Consider the following 22,676-nt stretch of genomic DNA (forward strand, 5'->3'; position numbering starts at 1 on the left):
ACTATCGGAGAAAGGGTGACAGTTTAGATTATGTCAGATCAACTATCGGGAATTGTAACTTGAGTTCTTCGACCGGTTTGTTTAGAAGAGAACTTTCCACCCCCCGTTTCAGATCGGCTTGCACACTTTTAGCTGAAAATTCTCCTTTAAATATTTCTCTGATATATTCTAAATTAAAATATTTGCCAGATTAACCTGTTGTTCTAATAATAGTAGTAGCGCGCATGCGTAGCCTTTCTTCTAAATTCTCGAACCAAGATCGCTATCTGCTTACTCAAGAATTTAATAAGCATTCATCGATTCAGAAGAATTTTATTTCTTTGAAGATAAACTTTTTTTTAACGTGGGAAGTATGAGAGAAAATTAAGCTCTTTAAAAACTTAAGGGATGTAGGCATTATTTGCCAACAAGATGACGTGTGAGGGGGGGGGATCCTACCGTTTCAGAAACACGGTGCTACATATTCTGGATGCTCGTTTCTCAAACGAATGTTTGAACAGAAAAACAAAGGACACACGACTGCGATATTTAATTTTCAATAAATATATCCACTTAAAATATCGACCTCCCCATAGCTCAGTCGGTGATGTTCTTTGGTTCGAATTCCGTCAAGGACACGAAAAACAAAAGTTTTATTGGACTTTTCAGTTGAAGGTGAGTTAGCTGGTCTCGTCTAATCTGGTAGGAATATTTGCTCCCAGAAAATATGGTTTTAATCCCTCAAATCACGTAAATGTACCCCCGACGAATACTGTCATATACACTGTGAAAATATGATCAACAGCCCTATCAGCGCAGTATCAGTTTTTAAAAAACACTGAGCTTAGCACGCAAGAGAAAAAATAGGAGTTTAAATGCTTTTTTTAACCGTTTATTAAAAAGCTATTCGAGTGCTTTGCTTTCACTTGACAACCTACACGATGCTGATTAGAATCCCACTGTGTCAAGTGAGTTTTAAAACATGCAATAGATGAATTGTTCGAACATTTAAAAAATAGTACTACATGGATTTCTATAAAAAGCTTGGACATTTTGGAGTCAGAAATCATATTAAACTAAGTTTCCTAAAACAGACTTTATATCTCCGTGTTCTAAATTTCATCAAAATCTGCTGCACGTCTCCAATAGCAAGGTGAAAGAATTTCCTCCAGGTGTCTGAAACGTTATACTATTGTGAACAGCCCCAAATTAGGGTAAGGAATTTCGCTGGCAACTCCTCAATGGATCAAATGATTTTGAATACAGAGCTGCGAACTTTATATTATCAGCAAGTATTCGTCGATTATCGACTGAACAACGGTGCCCGTGTTGCCCTGTAAAAATGGAGTTTGCACCCGCGCTTGCTGAAGGTCGTCGAACCATTATACAGGGTGTTCGGGATAAATTTGACAGTTTCGTAAGGAAAAAGAAAATCTTCTTTGTATCTATTAAATTTAATGAATTGACAAAAAAACATTACAGGCAGAGTTAATTACAATACTATCAACAAGATTTACTCAAAATAAGCACCATTAGCATCGATCACAGCTTCAATTCTGCTTCGGAACATCGAACAAGCTGATGCTACAGTCTCCCTGGGAAGGGCCGCAAAAACTGTTTTAATTTTATCCATTAACTGGGCTTTTGTATTACTGGAAGTGCGATTGGTGTCTTTTTCAACTGCGCCCCATACAAAATAATCCATGGGGTTAAGGTCTGGGGAGTTTGGAGGCCAAACATTTGGACTGGTGAAGTCGTAGAAATTTTCAGACAACCATTTTTGACTTTTCCCAGAGGTGTGGCAAGGGGCCGAATCCTGCTACCATTGGCTACCCTTGTTATCCAGGGCTTGACTACAGTTAGCAACTCCACGATCAAAGCCCGAATTCCAATGCCAGGGTTCTTCAACGCCTGTTCCTGCAGATTTGCGAGGAATTCTGCTGTACGAACGCAATCAGATCGTCTGCTAGGGATCTTTCTTCTTGCTACATCCTCGTAGTCACCATTGCAAGTCTCTAGTTCATGCCTGATTGTTTTTACTGTATTCAGGGAGCATTGGGCAGCAGTCGTAATATCCTTATTTTGATGGCGGGCACGAATCATCATGATACAAGTTATTCTCTTCCATGATTCAGGTGGGTTCCAGCTATCCATCCTTTCTGACATCTTGTATATGAATGAAGAAGGGTCCAAACTTTTAAATGAAGAGAAGTGTGTGTTAATACATGTAACTTACGGAAAAATATAATTAATTATAAATATGTCAAATTTATCCCGAACACCCTGTAAGTGCTATTCCATTCGCTAACTGGAGGAACTTTTTCTCTAGGCATTTTGTCCAGCCAATCTGGAGTTAGTCGCTGTTTGACACAACTAGATTCTCCCCTTCCTCGGAAACTAGTTTTCATACCGCAACTCAAAACATTAGCCGTAAAATCTTCGTATTTCAGACAATAATAGCTTTATGATTTAGAACCAGAAGATGGTCTGCAGTACTCTCTCCTCTGATGCGATGCTTTTGAAATCACTGATAGCAGGGGCTCAGCAACAAAATCCCCGTTGGTGTTCAAGCTTCAGAGCCAAAATAAACTCCTGTTGCCCATCTAAAACTAATAAGACCTCGCTACAGTCTTCATGACAACGCACGTTCAAACCTGATGTCACAGACGTCTGCTGCTCCACCGATTCACGCCAAATTGAGGCCGCAGACGAGAATGCTTGTAGACGAACACGAAGTGCGGCGCTTCCGCATATAATTAGCACTTGTAGGTAACTCCAACTACTTAAATGTCTCATAGGGAACGAACCAGAGACAAAACATTTTCCATTTACGTATGGCTCAAGGGTGTATTAACATTCCTCGTGCAACAAATAGGGAAATTAAATTATTGTGGTGCTTTATTTAATGACCTCTGAAACTAAAGCAAGTGTTAGACTACACCCATTAGTACAGTATATTAGCGTATTCGGTGACACCATGAAGTCGCGAGATCCCGCTCTTAATGATGGAAGAATGTGACGTCATTTGGTTGGCGTAGTTCGACTACGGAACACAATACAACCTTCTGAGAGAAAGAGGAGAATTAAGTTAAGCGTAGAATACATCATTGATTACAAAATGACACCTTTGGACGCAGGCCCACACTGACACACATCAGTTACTTGGTCATCCTCACGAAATGTTATATAAGACGGTCTCTGGTGTTAATGTTAACCAAAGAAGCAAAGTCATGATATTTTATATTTGTTTGCGTGGAATGCGTTTTAATCACTCAATATTATGGCGTTATTGCTCGCCTTGGTTTCATTGGTATTACAGCTCAAACAGCTAAGGTATGAAGCGAGCATATATCTGTTGAATGTATCGTTTCGCCAATTTGACTGCTTTGTTGGATGAAAAATCCGAGTTTCCATATGAGACTGACTCACCTTCAGTTGAAAAGTCCTCATAAAAAGGTCCTCAAAGATTATTCACTTCTTAGACCAGATTTGAATACAGATCTTTTTAATTAATCCCACTTCGCAACAGCGAAATCATCCTTCTAGATTTTAACGTCCACAACAGCACTAGCTGGTTTTCCTCCTCCAGTTGTGCATATCTTGCAGGCAGAGATGCTGAAACATTTGCCATCACCGACGACCTTACACAACTTGTCCAGATGCCAACCAGAATACCACACAACCCAAACCACTCCCCAAACACCCTAGATCTCTTCCTCACCAATGACCCCTCCGCAGTGAAAGTAGTGAGCCCCCTGGGCAATTCTGACCACAACCTTGTGCTCATCTCCTCCCCCATGCAATAACGTTTACACACACTCCCATACAAGAGTAGTTTGGCACTATAACAGTGCCAAGTGGGACAGCCTCCGCAACTTCTATGCCAAATTCCCTTGGTTGAACTATTGCTTCCAGCCTTCCAACCCAAACACATCCACCGAACTCATAACCAAAGTAATCCTCATCTGCATGAATACGTACATTCCACACAACACTCTGAACTGCCATTTCGTAACGAAACCCTGGTTTTACAAAATGTGCCAAGGCTATAGAGATGAAACACACCAGACATATGACAACTGGCTGAAATCAAGAACCTCATCCTCCTTCAAAGCTTACACCGAAGCCCGTAATAGATGCAAAAAAACAATCAACGCTTCCAAAACAGGCTTCGAAAGAGAAAAAAAGCAGGAAACTAGCAGCCTGTCCAAACGGCAGCAGAGCCTTTTGGTCTCTTGCCAAAGCAATTGGCCGTCACTTCTGTCCAACACTATTCCCACCCCGATGGCTCTACTGCCTCATCACCTACAGAAAAAGCCAATCTTCTGGCCTCATACTTTGCTTCAAATTCATGCATTGCTCATGATGGTAAATGTCCCCAATCATTCCAGACACCCAACATACAATGCCCCTATATCCTTTTGCCAGGATGAAATCAGAAAAATACTGTACCAATTAGACACAAACAAGTCTCCTGTCTCCGATGGCATTCCCCCAATTGTTCTGAAAAATTGGGCTTCAGAACTGACCCCTATCCTATGTCACCTATATGTACTCCTATATCCTACTCCACTGGAATCTATCCCATAAACTGGAAATTGGCCTATATTCAGCCCATTCTCAAGAAGGGTAAGAAGTCACTGCCATCCAATTACCGCCCTATCTCGCTTACCTCAGTCCTGTTAAAGGTAATAAAAAAAATCACTTTCACCTCCTGCATTATCTTGAAAACACTCACCAAATAAATGACCGCCACTACCGATCAACAGGAGATTTACTCACGTACGTCACCCATCTCTAGAAAGGCTATGGAGAGGTTTGGCGAATCTCAAGTGGTTGCACTAGATATCTCCTAAGCCTTTGACCGGGTTTGGCACAAAGGCCTACTAGGAAAACTACCATTCATTCGGTCTGACTCAGGACTTCTGTAGGTGGATCGCCAGTTTTCTGTCTAGACGCACACTGTGTGTGATGGTGGATGGCTCCCTATCCTCGCACCACTCAATGCTGGGGTCTCACAAGGTTCGGTCCTCTCACCAACCCTGTTCCTGCTGTACATCAACGACCTATTGCAATTGACCGCCAACCCAATACACATTTTTGCAGATGACAGCAAACACTACACTCCTCGCTTGCATTTGATAAGCCTTACCCTACACAACTCACCTCATCCTACAGAACATCAACTACCACCACCACCCTTAACTCCGATCTCCAAGCCATCCTCCAATGGGGTTAGGATAACTTCATAAATTTCAACACCAACAAAACCCAGTTCTGTACTATTTCCCATAAAAAAGAATAACTTTTTCCCAGTATCCTTTTCGACGATACCCAAATTTCCAGACAGTCTGAGATCTCGCTCCTTGGAATCACCCTCACATCAAACCTCTCCTGGCACAAACATATCTCAAACATTGCTTCCTCAGTTTCAAAAAAAGTAGGATTTCTCTTCCGCTCAAGATGTTACTTCATCCCTGAACAGCTACTAACATTACACAAGTCACAAATCCACCCAACTATTGAATACTGCTCCCACATATGGGGTGGGGCCCCTAAAAGCTCTCTCAAAATGCTCGACTCAGTACAGAGGAGGGCAATTAGACTTATCAATGATCCATCCCTTACCAATTCTCTCCCCCACTTTCACACAGACGTTTGATCTCTGCAGTAAGTATATTCTACAAATATTTCCATGGTAAATGCTCATCCGAAATAACATTAATAATTCCTCCGCTCAGTACTAAGCTCATTGGAACACGTGCACTGCTGCTGCACAACATCCCTTCACAGTACACCTAGAAACAAACAGAACAAATTGCTTTTCCTCTTCCTTCATCCCTGCGACTGCTGCACTGTGGAACAGTCTCCCACCTGCTGTGTTTCCCAACGAATACAATTTAAAGTCATTCAAATCAAAATGTAAACAAATTCCTCCTTTCCCAACCCGCCACCCATACACGGTACTAATGTGCTATAGGTTGACCAATGCCCCTCCTGTGTATGGGCCCAACATAAAAAAAAAAAATAATAATAAAATAAAAAAAAAATAAAGAGTATTGTCATTATAGATAGGGAATAAAATGTTGCGCAGAATGTTCGTTGGTCCTCCTTTATGAGACGAATATTGAAATTTATTTCGTTTGAAGATGACCCACGTGACATTTCATTGTCAAAATGTGGCGTCTTAATTCTTGCCACTACGTACAAATCAGTAAACCTTTATTAATTCTTGAAGGAAGAAGTCATCACGCTGAAGTCTGCAGGAAATTACATCTGCTCAATATGTCTATCTGTATTTCCATCATTCTACCTATATTACATTTTCAGCCTATCACAGATTAAATAACTGGACAGTCACATCTTTTATTTGTTCTCCTACTCGCCAATACTTATGTCTTTTGAAGTAGGATTGGTTGGCGCACTCACATGAAATATGTCATATACAAACATCCTCGTAGCATTTCATACGATACGATACATGATAAACTGTCGACTGCATAGCATTGAAGATATATATGATAGTAAAACAGATGATAGCACTAGTAATAACTAATATGGACAAATAGCGTTGGAGGAGGAGGGGCAAGATATGAACACTTTCATGGATGTCTCAATTATTATTCCTCACCTCCACAATCCTTCAAAGAGTGATGAAAAAGTGCTGTTAGTGCTGATATTTGATACTGATGACTGGGTTTTATTTGTTGATCCATTCCAAAATAGAAACGAGTAACTGCCCTCCAAATCGATTTCAGAATTTGAAGTTCTGTTCATTTTCAACGCAGAACTTAATACCCGATGGGGTAGCCATGCGTCCTTCTGCACAAAGCTATGCAGAATGGAGCAAAGAAATAAACATGACATTTTATTGATCCTCGTATAAATTAACGAAGACCAGAGCTAATTATTTCGCTATTAATCTCTAACTACACGCTCCAACTCTTAACATAAAAACGAAGTCACAAAATATTATCTCTGTAAGTAGCTCCATTTCCAGCGACTCTTTACATCAAAATGCAAATCCTACAAAATGCACCATTTTGTAGGCACTAACACCAATTGATGTTAAATATTTTTGCTCTAACAATCTCTAGAAAGAGGCGTTTTTATGAGGTGAATAAAGAAAAATCCTCTCCTCAGGATTTCTCCTGCAATTCCAAAACCGCGGTTATCTGATGAGCTCCAAGAGGCGAAACAAACTTCCTGTGTGAACCGGCGGTTTTGCCTCAAAGATTACTATACGAACTTCTTGAGTCTCAGAATAAAACATTTCCGGGTGATCATTCCAGTAGTGACGGCAATGATTGCGTTACCACGCAATCCCAAGTGCTACGGAGAGTGGGTGCTAGTGATCCTCGGTGCTAACGAATGCCTGTGATATATCGCCAGGGATTAGTCGAATACTGCAGAAGTTGCGGAAAACTAATCGGTTGATTACAGGCTCACCTATGTTATCTTATCTGCACTTAGTTAACTACTCTTAAAGTCTGCGATCCATCTTACTTTGAAACCGATTCCGATGTCCCAAACGCATCGTAAATGTTGCACTTACATTCTATAACTAAGGATATACTCAGTCTGTAACCAGCACAGAAGAAAAAGAAGTGGCTTAGTGAATGTTTCCTATAATGACCTATAGATGGCAGAGTTCATTTTATATTAAAAAAACTGCGATGAATATGTTTTACGTTAAAACAGGAAATAAGTTAACTTCAATTAAAACTATTCTGATTCCCGAAAAGATTAAACTTTTTTTGACGTTTGCCTGTTTTTTTTTTCAAAAAAAAAAAAAAAAAAAACAGACAAACGTACAAAATTATCAGAAATTGTGAGAATACATCGCAGCCCTAGAAAGAATTCCCTCCATTTTGAGAGCTATTTTGAATTGAGAATTAATTTTAAAAGATCGAAACCCACCCAATCAAATTAAGAGGAATAAATTTTAACGAAAGTGTTTGTGTAAGTTGAACTCTTAGAAAAGGATGAACAAAATATGAATGAATAAATATTTTAATAGATCTGTAATATTCTCCATATTTTTATAATAACAAATTTGTATACCATTTTAAACATTCAATAATTAGAGTAGCCTTCTTTCACCTTCAAATGAAATTTATCTCTCTCGCCTAAAGAACAAAAAAAAAAAAAAACTAGGATATATATATATATATATATATATATATATATATATATATAGGATAGGTTTTATTACTAAAGGGCTCGTTATCATCATAAGTCTCTCTAATGTTTAATTAATTGAGTCTGCTTACTTCCTAGAAAGGCTCTTGTCGATTGGAGGCCTTTGCCTGTAACCTAGCAAAAGATAGAATCCGCAGGAGCAAGCTCAACAATTAAAACGTTATTCGATGATGATATCACTAAACAATTGCAAAGTTTCCAAGCGATGTGTTTGCCCTTATTTATATTTATAAAAGTAATTACAATAATCCTCAAAGAATTCGAAGCCATTGTTAACAGAATAATTATTCAAAGTAACCATTTAATGGAAGGAATAGCACATTTGTCAGTTTTATCATTTGCCGTTGCAGTCGAGTGGGAGAGGATGAAGAGAAGACGCAATTAAGAAATGAAACGGAGCTGGTTGAATTTCGGAGAGAAGATGAAATTAAAGAGCGAATTAAAAAGGTTAAATGAGATTAAAACAATATTTCGGAACCATTTTAAATACATTAAAAGAGTTCGGAATTTCTAATACATTAAACTGGGCTCGACTGACTGTTTTTCGTAAGAAAGGAGAGAAATGAGTCGGGATTTACAGGGATCGCTTGTCACTGCAAGAAAGATGTCAGAGAATTTTAATTAATGTTCCACCCAGCGCATTATTTTACATGAAAACATTTTCAGAATTTCGGCACTGGAAGAGACGTGCGTCGAGTGTTTTACAATTGGGAGTTTATGGAAATAACGGATAGGAAGAGTTGTCTATGAAGCACAGAACGTCAAGATATTTAACTTGTAAAACGTCATATAAAATAGAAGTATTCTTAATGATACAAGTATGGACCATTTCTATTGGAAGGATAGAACGCGAAAAACTTGAGTTTTGTCATAACTAATTAGGTTAATGTAATATTAAATATAAAGGTGATAAAAAATTAATTTATAGAGACGTTTAAAATTATAAAACTCCACACACAAACCACCTTCCGAATTCATGAGGATGGTCTCATATTATCTAGAAATAACTAAATGGTGAGCTTCCGCTCAACTTAAGATATTTGTGTAACTCTTCATAAAACTCAGTGTAGGAAATAGAATTAAAGTTAACAAGTACATTTATAGATCATCTTTATTTGAAAGATTAAACATTTGACATTAAATTTTTCCTCACAGATGAAATGCGAGTTTAAAGACAGAATCCGTTTCCACCATAACAGCATTCTCGTTTTACACTTTGTGTAATTTTTTTAAATTACGTAATTGCTCAAACCTTTAAACCTGCTAAGGTTTTCTAACAGAAAATTAATCTCTTGAAAAAAGCAATTTCTTTGCTGTCAAAAAAGCCACATTTTAAAATATTTTTGTTTTACATTCGCGTGTTAATTCATTCCAGTTAAATGGAAATGGCCCAAGTATTGTGGGAATTAACTCTTAATTGACAAGATTAAATAAAATGGAATAATTGTAAATTAAATTGTAAATTATCGTTTAAACATTTCCCGTTTGTTTGGATACGCAGAAAGAAGATGCGAAACGTATTTAGAAACGTGTGGAACATTCAGCAAGCAATGATTAATCGGACTTTTTAGCGGAATTGGAGCACTGGCTAAAGAGGCATTTATCATGTGGTGCGTAGAATTAAAACACATGAATGCGTGTGGTAAAAAGCTCCAACAACGAAGCTATTAGTCACGTGTTTTTCAACCGTTTAAAGCATTTACGTTACAATCCAACCAATTCTTACGTTAATACATTCTTTTGCATTACTGATGTTTGTTTTGCAAATACAAACTAGAAAGACGAATCAGTTTAGACTTAAGTATCTACCTTTTCTTCAGATTGTTCAGATAGTCGCGTGTAATTCGCGTTGGAAGTACGGTAGTCCTTTGCAAGTACCTTCTCATTCAAATACTTTAGTTGTGGCACACCTTTGCTTCCACGTACTTGAATGATGAAAAGTTGAAAAACAAACTGACGTAATAGCAGAATTGTTGTGTCTAGAAAGATTTATAAACTTCAATTCGTGATTCAAGTGTTGCACCTTCAATGCGGCAGTAAATTCGTTTTTTTTCCTTCGGAGTTTATCAGAATTTGCGATGATGTAATTCCAAAGTGAAACACGTGACTCCGATTCAAATTTTCTCACTTAATTCGCTGTTCACACTCTTTTCAAGGCGCTTTGCTAGCTACGATTTCGAAACTGTCCTAAAAGACGCAAGCTTTGACATTTTCTGATATGTTCGCTTGGTTGAAGGACGTCTGTCACTTGGATTAAGAGAGTCGTGTAAACACGTATCTTGGGTGGATGTGACAGGAGAATTGATGCTGTAACTTGAATCGGTTATAAATTCGTTTCAGAGATGAAATCACCTAGAAAGAAAGAAAGAAAAAAAAAGTTAGCGATATCTCTAACACATACAGATGCCTCTACAATTTATGCAATTCGTAGAATTAGATGTCATGATACATTGCATTTAAAACTAACCAGCACTAATATACGTCTTTCCAATAAAGAAATATCGAGTTAACAGTAATAGTTCCGTATGTTTTCGAGTTGACAATAAAATTTTCTTACATTCTTGGTTTTAACCCTTTATCTAAGTGGAAACAAAGTTTGCGCTATAAAACTGTCGCTATAATGTCAAGATTTCAGTTAACGAAAGGGATAATTTTTCCACTTTGTCAATGGGATACCTCAATTCGATTACATATAATTCTATGAACTTTATTCATGTGAAAAAATGCTGAAAGGATTTAAGAAGCGAATGAGCTTTTTCGCAGCAATGTGAAGATAGTGATGCTGATAATTTGAAGAATAATCATCATTTTTGCAATCTAGCATTTCTGTTGATATTTTCTCTTAAATGTATCCCATAAACCAGAGGGGAGGAACTACGGCCTTTTGCCGTCGCTATAGTGCGGCCTAATGCAGCTATTTCTCTTCGGTTTTCAGATAAATTAACTAATACTGTTATGTAATAGTATATATTATATAAATATTAACCTATGAAATTATTATTATATAAATATCAAATATTACAATGCCTGAATGCCTGTAAGATGCCTGTAAGAATAATGCCTGTAAGACAATGCCTGTAAGAATAATCAATTACATTTTAAAATAATTTTTACAAGTTTATACAAGTAAACGAGAATGCTATACTGTATTATCAACAGTCACTGTTCGTTCTAAGCACATTGCAAAATGATTGTTACTGATCAGGCTTTGATGGGCATAATAATTGAAAGGATGCGAAGTGTCCATTGAAATAACATGAATAAAGAAACAAATTATTTGATATATTTTATCCTTCTTGATGGTTAAGAAAAAAGTATAAAAACTAAGAATAATTATTAATTATAAAAATAAAATAGAAATTCTGCTTACTGAAATTCGAATATCTAGTAGAATAACAGTTTTAACTATCGCACACCTATTAATTTCTCTTGAGGACAAGATATATAAGAATGTTGAGATGAGTAGGCCGTGAGAGAGGATTGATTCATTCAATCCATTACCCTTGGAGGATAATGCATGGCAATGCTGTAGCGAATGAAGTTCTAACTGAGGCTCGGCTATTGCTGTTACCCTCCTGCCATGATCAGAGCTTTAATAGCTCATAAACCTTATCCCCACACCGTCCTCTACAGATAACGGGGAAGATGAAAAGCATTCTTGCTTCGCCCCTTTAAGCCAGTCCTTATAAGGACTATAAGGCCGTGAGAGGAAGCCAGCGATATATATATATATATATATATATAAAAACATGACCTTGACAAGTCCTTTTTAGGACTTCCTGGGCAATGCTGTAGCCAATGAAGTTTTAACTGAGGCCCAGGCTATTGCCGTTACCCAGCCATGACTAGAGCTTTTTAGCTCAATAACACTCCATCCACACAGATTTACTTCATTCAAATGACGGGATAAAGAGTCAAGGACTCAGTCCATCGCCCAGTTCTTTTAAGAACTTAAGACCGTGAGAGATGTGGAAATTGAAAAGGTCCTGTCCTTTTTAGGACTTCCAGGGTAGCAATTAGCAATGCTGAACCAAGGAAGTAAACTGAGGTTCGGCTGTTGCTGTTATCCTGGGTGATGAGTTTTTGAGTTCGCTCCCTTAGGGTTTTTGCCTTAAGGGAGCACTTTGAGTCTCTGGGGAAGGTGTTCTCCGGCACGGCCCGCTGAGGGGTTCTTGTCGGTGAATTATATTCCTCGGAATTTGAGCGGTTCTGCTCAGTAGTCGGGATGCTAGGACGGGGCGGCCGACACTGAGTGGAACCAACGCTGAGCGGTTCTGCTAGGACGGGGCGGCCGTCACTGAGTGGAACCAACGCTGAGATATGGACGGTCTTTCGCCCACTATGGAGTGGCCTATAGATCGTCCGATTTTTTGAGATTTTACCCTTTACTTACTAATCAGGACTTCCAGGGTAACAATTAGTAATGCTGAACCAAGGAAGTAAACTGAGGTTCGGCTGTTGCTGTTATCCTGGGTGATGAGTTTTTGAGTTCGCTCTCTTAAGGTTTTTGCCTTAAGGGAGCACTTTGTGTCTCCGGGGAAGGTGTTCTTCGGCACGGCCAGCTGAGGGGTTCTTGCCGGTGAATTATTTTCCTCCGAATTTGAGCGGTTCTGCTCGGTGGTCGGGGAGCCCGTCACTGAGTGGAACCAACGCTGAGATATGGACGGTCTTTCGCCCACTATGGAGTGGCCTAGAGATCGTCCGATTTTTTGAGATTTTACCCTTTACTTACTAATCAGGGTAACAATTAGCAATGCTGAACCGAGGAAGTTAACTGATGTTCGGCTGTTGCTGTTATCCTGGGTGATGAGTTTTTGAGTTCGCTCCCTTAGGGTTTTTGCCTTAAGGGAGCATTTTGAGTCTCCGGGGAAGGTGTTCTCCGGTACGGCCCGCTGAGGGGTTCTTGTCGGTGAATTAAATTATTTTCCTCGGAATTTGAGCGGTTCTGCTCAGTAGTCGGAGAGCCCGTCGGGGTGCTAGGACGGGTCGGCTGACACTGAGTGGAACTAACGCTGAGCGGTTCTGCTAGGACGGGGAGCCCTTCGGGGTACTAGGACGGGGCGGCCGTCACTGAGTGGAACCAACGCTGAGATATGGACGGTCTTTCGCCCACTGTGGAGTGGCCTAGAGATAGTCCGATTTTTTGAGATTTTACCCTTTACTTACTAATCAGGACTTCCAGGGTAACAAATGGTAATGCTGTAGCCAATGAAGTTTTAACTGAGGCTTAGCTATTGCCGTTACCCAGCCATAACCAGAGCTTTTTAGCTCAATAACATTCCATCCACACAGATTTTCTTCATTCAGATGACGGGGTAAAGAGTCAGGGACTCAGTCCATCGCCCAGTTCTTTTAAGAACTAGACCGTGAGATGCGGTGATTAATACCCTTGGAGGGTAATGGATGGCAATGCTGTAGCCAATGAAATTTAACTGAGGCTCGGCTGTTGCTGTTACCCTCCTGCCATGATCAGAGCTCATAGTCTATAATACCCCATCCATACATTTTCTTTTACAGATAACGGGGAATCTGAAAGCATTCTTGCTTCATCCATCTAGCAAAAAATATCTACGAGTAAATAAAATCAGTTATTTCAAGTATTACAATACACAAGACAACCAGCGATTTAGGCGAGCAAATTATAATACTTATTTCGAACTAATACGTTTTTCACTTTATTAAAGAATAAAATATTGGATAAATTCAAAACGGAAACGAAGATCTATGTGATTGAAATATATGCTTCAATAATACATTTAGAGTAAGATTAAATGATAGAAAGAGTCAGAGAGACCAGGCTGAAACAATGTGTACTGAATTTTGATTTGAAATGTTTATGATGAAACTGATTAGTGTAAGACGGGAAAATAGCGAGAAAAAGAAGAATTAGGAGTAGAAAAAGTAAGCAGGCTCTTTGCTTATGAAAACTTATGATGGTAAATGATTTCTTATCTCTTCCAACGGAGTAAGTGAAGCTGAAGAAATTGTCGACTTAAAATCGAACGTATTAAAACTAACTAACAATGAAAATTATTTCAATGTAGGGAAAGCTATACTGCGTAAATTTCAGAAATAAAGAAAATTTTAATTAAATCACAAATCTTATAGTAATAAAAATAAAATAACAAAAGATTTCTGATGTAATTCCAAATTTCAGTAATGTATTTACATCCCATTTGATAAAGCGAAAACGATACATCCACTGTTCAATAATATTAAACAAATTTATTTTAATAATGACAAAATATCTATTTTCGTACATTAGCCATTACAGTCTATCAAACACAACTAAATATATGGGATGTAGAGAATTACCTTAGCAAAGAAATACTTACATAACATCTGAAGGAACTGCAAGGTCATGTTGCGCAAAAACAAGTCAAACTTGACTGTTCATGTGAGAAGTTCTTTTTTTTGTCTTGCTTGTTTTCTAGTTTTTTGTGATATTATGTACACCTGAAGAAGTCGGCATTCCGATTAAACTAGTTGTGTTTTAATTAAAGTTTTTGTCTTATCTCGGTGTTTCTAGTCAGTAAAATTCTAATATCAAAATGTGTGCAATCCAAGTCAATACCTTAATGTCTATTTTGAAATCTCAGTCCATATATATAATCATATATAGATAGATATCTATAAATCTTTTTCTAGTATAGATCAAGAACATATAATAGCTGGAGACTAATTGCACTCTTGACCAAGAAAAAGACAGACTTCAGTGTGCTGAACATTGTAGCCAATTAATAAAAAAACTTCAAACACTGGTAAACGATAATGAACTCATCGACGTCTTTCGGCATCAACATTCAGATAAGAAATTCTACAAATGGAGGTCAGCAATCACAACGACAAATAGGCCACTCTACCAAGCAAGACTGGCCAGATATTACATTTCTAAAAACACCTTGCCTCTAGTTAGAAACATCTCACATCCCTTCCTACATTTCAGATCATTGTTTCGTCAAGCTGCAACTTTCATTATCTTTGGAAGCATCCAAATCAGGAAGTGCCTATTGGATCTTCAACCATACTCTCCTGAAAGATCGAGCTTATATAATAAACACTCAAGCTTTAATAACCAACCGCACTCACTCGAAAATGGATACAGAACCAATGAAAACATGGTGGCCCCACCTAAAATCCTTTACGCAGATCTACAGTCACCAGAAAAATCAACAAAAAACATTAGAATCCGACAACTTGAAGAACAGCTCACGTATCTCACAGAAGAAAGCCCTGAACATCATTCTGCCTTCCAAGCCATGCAAAGGCAGGCAGAATTATCGGCAAAAGGTACCCTACTTAGATCGCGGCATACACAAATAAATCTTTCAGATGCCCCCCCACAAAATATTTTTTCTCTTTGGTAAAAAAAGGCCATCAGACTTCAAGATGACAGCATCACAGAAGATCCAACTTAAATCACCTCTGAAATCCTACAATACTACAAGAATGCATACAGCACTGCAGGAACATCCCATCATGCCATTCATGAGATACTTAAAGAAAAAAAAATCTAAAAATCTCTGCAACAGATCTGAACCACTTAGAAAAGAAAATCATGCTAGATGAACTGAAAACCGCATGCACATTTTTTCCAAATAACAAATCTCCTGGCCTTGCTGGTCTCACGTCAGAGTTTTTCCAAGTCTTCTGGAATCAACTCGGTCCACTTCTCCTCAAAACACTGCAAGAAGCCTACATCATGGCCTCCCAGAATCCGTCACGACCTCAGTAGCACGACTGATACCAAAGAAGGGAGACCACACGGATATCTGAAACTGGCGTCCAATCTCCCTAATTAAAACCGATTGCAAAATCATTTCCAAAGTTGTAGCAAATCGAATAAAGTCAACACTGCCTGAAGTTATTGGCCAACATCAAACGTACTCTGTCCCAGGAAGATCAATACATGATATCCTCCATTTAATAAGAGATCTCATCCACATCGCAAACAGCCAACATGAAAACCTAGCACTCGTCAGCCTTAATCTGGAGAAGGCTTTCGACTGGGTAGAGCACGAGTACCTTTATGAAGTATTAAAGGCATTTGGCTATGGTCCTCTCATCATTGAAACAGTGCAATTGCTTTACAGAGATGCACACTTCTGTTTAAAAATCAACAACAGGCTCTCTCGCACTTTGTCATACTGTCGAGGGATCAAGCAAGGATGTCCCCTCTCCAGACAATTATACACATTGGTCATAGAAGCCTGCGTAAAAAAGAATACACGACACCATCATCTCCAAACGAACCAAGTTGAGGGCATGTTGATTTTTCCTCTTCATTTCGGACTATTACAGTCCGAAATGAAGAGGAAATGACAGTAACCGAAGAAGCACACAGACTATATGCACAAGCCTCAGGGGCCAAATTTAATTCTGCAAAAACCACGGGATTGTGGTCACAGATGGAAGTCTAGAAATGATTCTCCGATTGAATGTACCTGGTCAAGCGAAGAACAAAGATACTTAGGTGTGCACCTTGGCAACACCAAAATATATAACACACTGGACTGGACACAGCTGCACAACCGTTTTAAGCAGGTGCTAGGTAAATGGAACAGCGTTCGTTCCACGTCTTCACTTAGAGAAAGAGTACTAATAGTTAACCAGATGGCTGCGAGTGTCTTATGGCATACCCTCAAAGTACTCACACCTCCTGAAGAATTTCTCTACCACATTCAAAGGGAAATCAAACGTTTCCTCTGGAACAAAGCTCACTGGGCAACACACCCTAAACTCTGCAAGCCACTCAGCAAGGGAGGTCAAGGCCTGATTTCCCTTGAAAACAAGATTAGATCTTTCAGGATAATCCTCCTCCTAAAGACACTTCAATGCAATCACACTTATGTAACCACCTTCGATTATATCATGAAATCATCCACCAGAGGACTTACACTTTCCACAATCCTCCGAATGGCCAGTCCTGCACCTTCTCCTCCTAAACTACCTCATTTTTACAAAGATGCTCTACAGCAGTGGAAAAACACAGGACTTCCTAACACACTTAGAGGATCAACAGAATCATCTGTACTTACAGAACCACTATTTTCGAACAGAAACATAACAAGTGTCACAACTTCTATGACTCTTATTCCTGGAACTGGGAAGGAATAAGAGTCATGAGGGACCTCCTAACCCAGATTCTAAAGTGGAAAGCATTCACAAGCCTACCAATGAAGAACCCAAAAACTGAAAAGCAATATCAACAGCTGCAAGCCTCCATTATAAAAGCCTATCCAGATATCGCTACACCTCAGAAATCCGTATGCCTTCTAGAAAATGCTCGGGGCCGATATTTCACCTTGTACAATCTGAAGCCTCACTTCCAATTCTTCCCTCCAACTACAAGAAAATGTATCACTTCCTCATGTCAGTATCTCCAACCTCGCCCTTCTTATATTCATCCTTAACCCTCTCATCTACAAGGCTGCATATGCCACTCAGTTTTCAGTGGGATCTTCCATATAAATCGAAATGTGCCAAACCAGATTCTGACATACAGTGGAGACTATGGCATAACATCTTGCCAACTCCTTCAAAGCTCTACAAATTTCAGCTAAGAGAAACGGATCTGTGTCTATTCTGTGACGTTTCAGGTACCTTGGAACACACATATCTAACCTGTCCCGCAAACAAAGCGATAATCACCTATGCCCTGAATACTGCCTCTAACACCTGTAACTACGCACACAGCCAAGAAGACTGCTGGAATTTAGTCCACACAGAAGAAAACAGACACAGAACATGCAATTTCCTCTTCATCTACGCTAAGGCCGTCATCTACAGCTTCTACCTAAAACAGACAAGAAATAACCAGCACCCATCCATCACTGAAACTGCACAAACCCCTCATGCATATCCTCCGTCGGAAACTAAAAAGTAGGCTTTTATTGGAACTTGAGTACTTCAAAGAAACAAGAACTGTTGCGAAATTCATAGAGGAGTGGAATCCAACTGGTACCCTCTAATGGATTGACGACGACAATACGCTTCATCTGAAAGATAACTCAGACTGAAACTGAACTGTAAATTTTGAATTCATTTATTGTATTCTCTATTGTATACCAGAAAGGAAAATGTTTCTTTCTCTGTAATATATATACTTATAATATGTAAATAGTCCTTGTTAAAAAAAATATATATATAAAATATATATAAAATAAATATATATATAAAATATATATAAAATAAATATATCTATCTATCTATCTATCTATCTATCTATCTATCTATAGGAATCATACAAAGGAAACATTGGCACAAAGAGATAAATAAAAAATCATTGGTAACAATCAGATGAAACCAAAAATCTCATTTCGATAATCTGAAATCCTGTAAATAAAATGCCAACAATTCGCGCAGACGAAGAGCCAACGGTATTTTACACAATGACAATTGTTATAAGTCGAAAATAATGATGCTAAAAGCAATATAACAATTCAAACTGAAACAAAATAAGCAAAAGGAACTCATCACGTGACTATATCTTCATCTTCATTGTTAAGACAAACCAATGTTAAAACCATTAGAAAAAAACGCATCTTTTCCCACTTTTTATTCAAATGTGGTACCAAAGAGCAGAAGGATCAGTTCTTTCGGTGTGAGACGTTTTTAAACTTAAAGGACATTGTAATGCAGCTTTCCGCTAACAACGATGCCCTTTTAAGCACATTCCCGAAACCAGTAAAACCAACGTAACACTTCGATTTCTGCCCTGAAAGTTGCATTCCGACGAAAACTTCGCTATCGCCATCCATTTACTTCCTCCCGTGTAAAAATACGCTGACTTTGCATTAACATCCCCACTAGGCCGCTTCTTTCACTTTCCCGTCTGTTTTGTTGAGGATATTCTTCGGTCATCTTTGTGCTGACATGTTAAAAGGGTTTTCTCAACCATGTCAGACTTGTAATTCTTTTGTGCACTTTAAACTCTGTTTTGTTTATAAAAACTGCTGCAAAGTATTTCAAATTCCCGACAAGTGAGGCAGCCCCCAATCAATTATTAGTTTGGCAATTAAAATTTAATTTTATTTTTAAACAAAAATAGAATTTGGTGATAAATATGGTATTACATGTTGTATACGTTATTATTTTATTAAAAAAGGACAATTTTAATTTCATATTTCACTAAAGAAATGGACATGTACACATCAGGATATCTTCAATCAATAAGTTCTATTTGAATGACGTCACAAATATTACTTTGTTAGCAGTTTTATTAACAGAAATTTGTATACAGTTGGATAGGCTTATTGTTGAAGATATTTTTGTCGCTATAGTTAACAATAAGCATATTCGAGATCTATTGTTGAGAAACTAAACAATGGATTTGTCTGCTTTTTATTAGATATAAAATGTTTCTGCCGTTTTAAACGTGTTTTCTTCATGATTTTTTCATAAGAAAAAACTGCATGTGGAATCAGCCATTGATTCTTTTAATAATTAAAATTATTTAATATAATTTTAATTATTCTCAAAGAAATTTTTAAATGTTTGTTTCTATAAAAACTTGTGCTAAAATACTGCCTCGGCGTTTTAATTTATCAACTTTAGTGGGAATGCATTCAGTTTTGAGCAAAGTTTAGCAGAACGAGCGCAGGAACTTCTCGACGTATTCGAAACTTAAGTAACAATAGTGGAAATGGAACGGTCTGAAATGTTTGAAGTCATCTGGAAGATTTGATTGGAATTACTACTGACGCAACCAAGGCTACAAGGACTCTGTATGATTTTGTTAGTTGAGTGTGATCTAAGGCTGATTTGACTTCTTAAAGGGAGGGAAAATATACCATCTCCTTATGGGACCGTTTAATTCACCCTCAGCTAAAAATAAAGATCGTTTCCTAGGATGGACTGGGACCCTATTATTCCAGCCTGAGGGCATCGTCCTCACAGCATCTCGAAGAACGTAAGTCAGTTCTACAGTTGTTCGTCAAATGCTATTGGAAGCGATCCCCTCTGCGATTCATGTCTTCTTTCCATTCTCACAATTGAAGATTCCTGTGAAAGGAATGAGATTTAAAGTCAGATTTACGTGAGGAAAATCTGACGCGACAAGAACAACTTTATCCAAAAGGAAGACTTGGCTGCTTACTTAGGGAAGAAAAAAGTAGCTGAGAGTAGTTGGAACTACTGAGAAGGTGATAGCAACCAGTAGGAATTGTGATCCTGGATCTCTCTTCAATTCAAAAATATTTCTTTTAATTCTGATTATTTTTTTTAATTGTTTCTTACCTTAAAAATTTCGAGTTTTTCTTATCTGAAATCTTATCCCCCCCCCCATACTATATCTGAATATCACTTAAAAAAATCGACCTGCAATTATACAAGCAATGCAAATAATGACATCTTCAATATTTCAAATTCTGCTGCTTCTGAAAGATGGCGGTATTTGGCAATTTGTCCTTATTGCAATATTTTAATAGCATCTTCAATGCAATGTATTATAATATTTCATTACATACTAATTATAGCCATTGGAGTGTTCGATAAGGATTCGCTTACCCATATCAGATGGTGGATCGGAGGACATTTTGTCGCAACAGGACAAAGCAGCTCGGCAACACGAAATCCATTTCCAATAACCTCCGACTGGAAGGAGTTGAAAACAGCGTCATCTTGGTCGGCGTAATAAGTGCCGCTGGTGACGGGATCTTTCAAGACTCCTTTCCTCCTTATTGTAAAGTGCGTGCAAAGTAGAGAAAATTAACCCCAATCTGTTAAACATAAAGACTTTAAATCTTACTCAAGAAATCGGGGAAAAAATCAGAACGAGCCAATTCGAATGATATTTAAATTGAAATGAAGCTTCGGTATGGTTTCACGCGACTTCGTCCTCATTAAAAAGAAGAACTATTTGCGTCTATTTAGTACATTCTCTCCCTCTCTCCGCATTCAGTCGTGCCCTCTACAGTGAGACTTCATTTCTCTCCGAGCTGGCGGTAATGTTTAAGAAAGCAAAAAAGTTACGTTCGAGTTATCTGGTACATTCCGGCAAATTCGGGACCTTCCTGAATATTTCTCGATTCACTTTACAGTTAAACTCCAATGCTTGATCTGCTTCAAACAAATCCAGCATTAAATACGAGGAAGTTAGACGCCAGAAAAATTAACTCTTAAAATAATGGGATATTTAACAGGACTAATCTTGTCTCTTTATATATGAACTAGTTCGTTTGACCAAGACAGGTGCGATGTTATGCTTAATATGAAGTTTCTATGGCAATAGTAGGATATGCTAGCGTGTACCTGACCTACTCAAAACTTTGACATGAGCGAAGGATTATTTGACAAAAAACTGAAGCTTCCATTGTTATATCTAAGAAAGTACGGCATTAATAAAGTTGTCTGCAAGGTCTGAATTAGCCAATCTCGTTTAATGAGATCTGCTACAATGGTGACGTCATCTTTTAAAATAAAGAAGTAATTGCACGCACGCGATATTTACCTATTCGTAGTGACATCAGTAACAACACGCATCACAACTGAAATATTATCCCATTAAAAGGTTTGGGCTATTATATATGGGCTATTATACAGTATATGGGGTGGAAGGGGTGGTGAAGCGCAATACATAGCCTCTCCCACTCAAATGTCAACCTCACCTTCCCGTGGTCCATCCTGTTATAAAAGTACAAACGAGGCACTGGCGACCGAGTATGGGCAGTATAACCTTAACACCCGAACAGAGTAAATGCTGTTAGATCTGCCTGTCCAGAGGCGTTAGGTAGCAGCCCTACCACTGGACTTACCCAGCGACAGGTTAGTAACCTGCCCTGGGGAAATTCAAAATACTTTCAAGTTTCATGCAAAGAAAAGCCGGACGGACTGTCAGGGAAAAGACCACAACCCAGGAAACGGTAAACGAAATTGGAAAAAGGAACACATAATGAAGATTGCAACATGGAATGTGAGAAGCATTACACACAAAGAAGAAGAACTTGATAAACAACTAAACCAAGTTAACATAAAGATATGTATAGTAACAGAAACAAAGAAAAAACAAAAAGGTACAAAAGAAACAAACAACTATATACAAATCTACAGTGGGGTAAAAAAAAGAAGAAAGAGCAAAATCAGGTATAATGATTATGGTACATAAATCCCTAAAGAACAATATTGTATATTACAACTATTTGAATGAAAGACTAATAGAAATTAGACTCAAGACATTAAGAGGCCACATAACAATAATTGGTGCATATGCACCAGAAGAGGGAAAAGAAGAAGACAGTAATATATTTTATAAAGAATTACAGAATGCCATAGATAAAACAAACAAAACTGACTACTTACTGCTAGCAGGAGATTTAAATGCCAGAATAGGAAACAAAAAATACAAAACAAACATAGGTAAATTTGGCGAAGATACATGTAATCAAAATGGTCGCAGATTGTGCGATTTTGTCATTTATAATAATATGAGAATAATGAATTCAATGTTTAAACACAAGGAAATACATAAATATACTTGGTCAGCCAGAGGATACAAA

The 22,676-nt window shown here is 38.1% G+C and overlaps 1 protein-coding gene across 1 annotated transcript in view; it reads right to left on the reverse strand.

The window, feature by feature from the left end:
- LOC150100386 (uncharacterized) overlaps positions 1-20,716 on the reverse strand; it is a 34,840-nt gene extending 14,124 nt beyond the window's left edge. The window contains exons 1-2 of the mRNA XM_090402646.1: positions 20,689-20,716; positions 9,991-10,160 (exon numbers count right to left, since the gene is read on the reverse strand). Coding sequence (XP_090258772.1) covers positions 9,991-10,160; positions 20,689-20,716 — 198 coding nt within the window. The remainder of the gene's footprint in view (positions 1-9,990; positions 10,161-20,688) is intronic.
- Between the last annotated feature and the right edge of the window lie 1,960 nt (positions 20,717-22,676).

The sequence above is a fragment of the Typopeltis vanoorti genome, chromosome 13, assembly GCF_054136105.1.
Source record: "Typopeltis vanoorti isolate ZY-2024b chromosome 13, IOZ_Tvanoo_1.0, whole genome shotgun sequence".
In the NCBI taxonomy this organism is placed as follows: domain Eukaryota; kingdom Metazoa; phylum Arthropoda; class Arachnida; order Uropygi; family Thelyphonidae; genus Typopeltis; species Typopeltis vanoorti.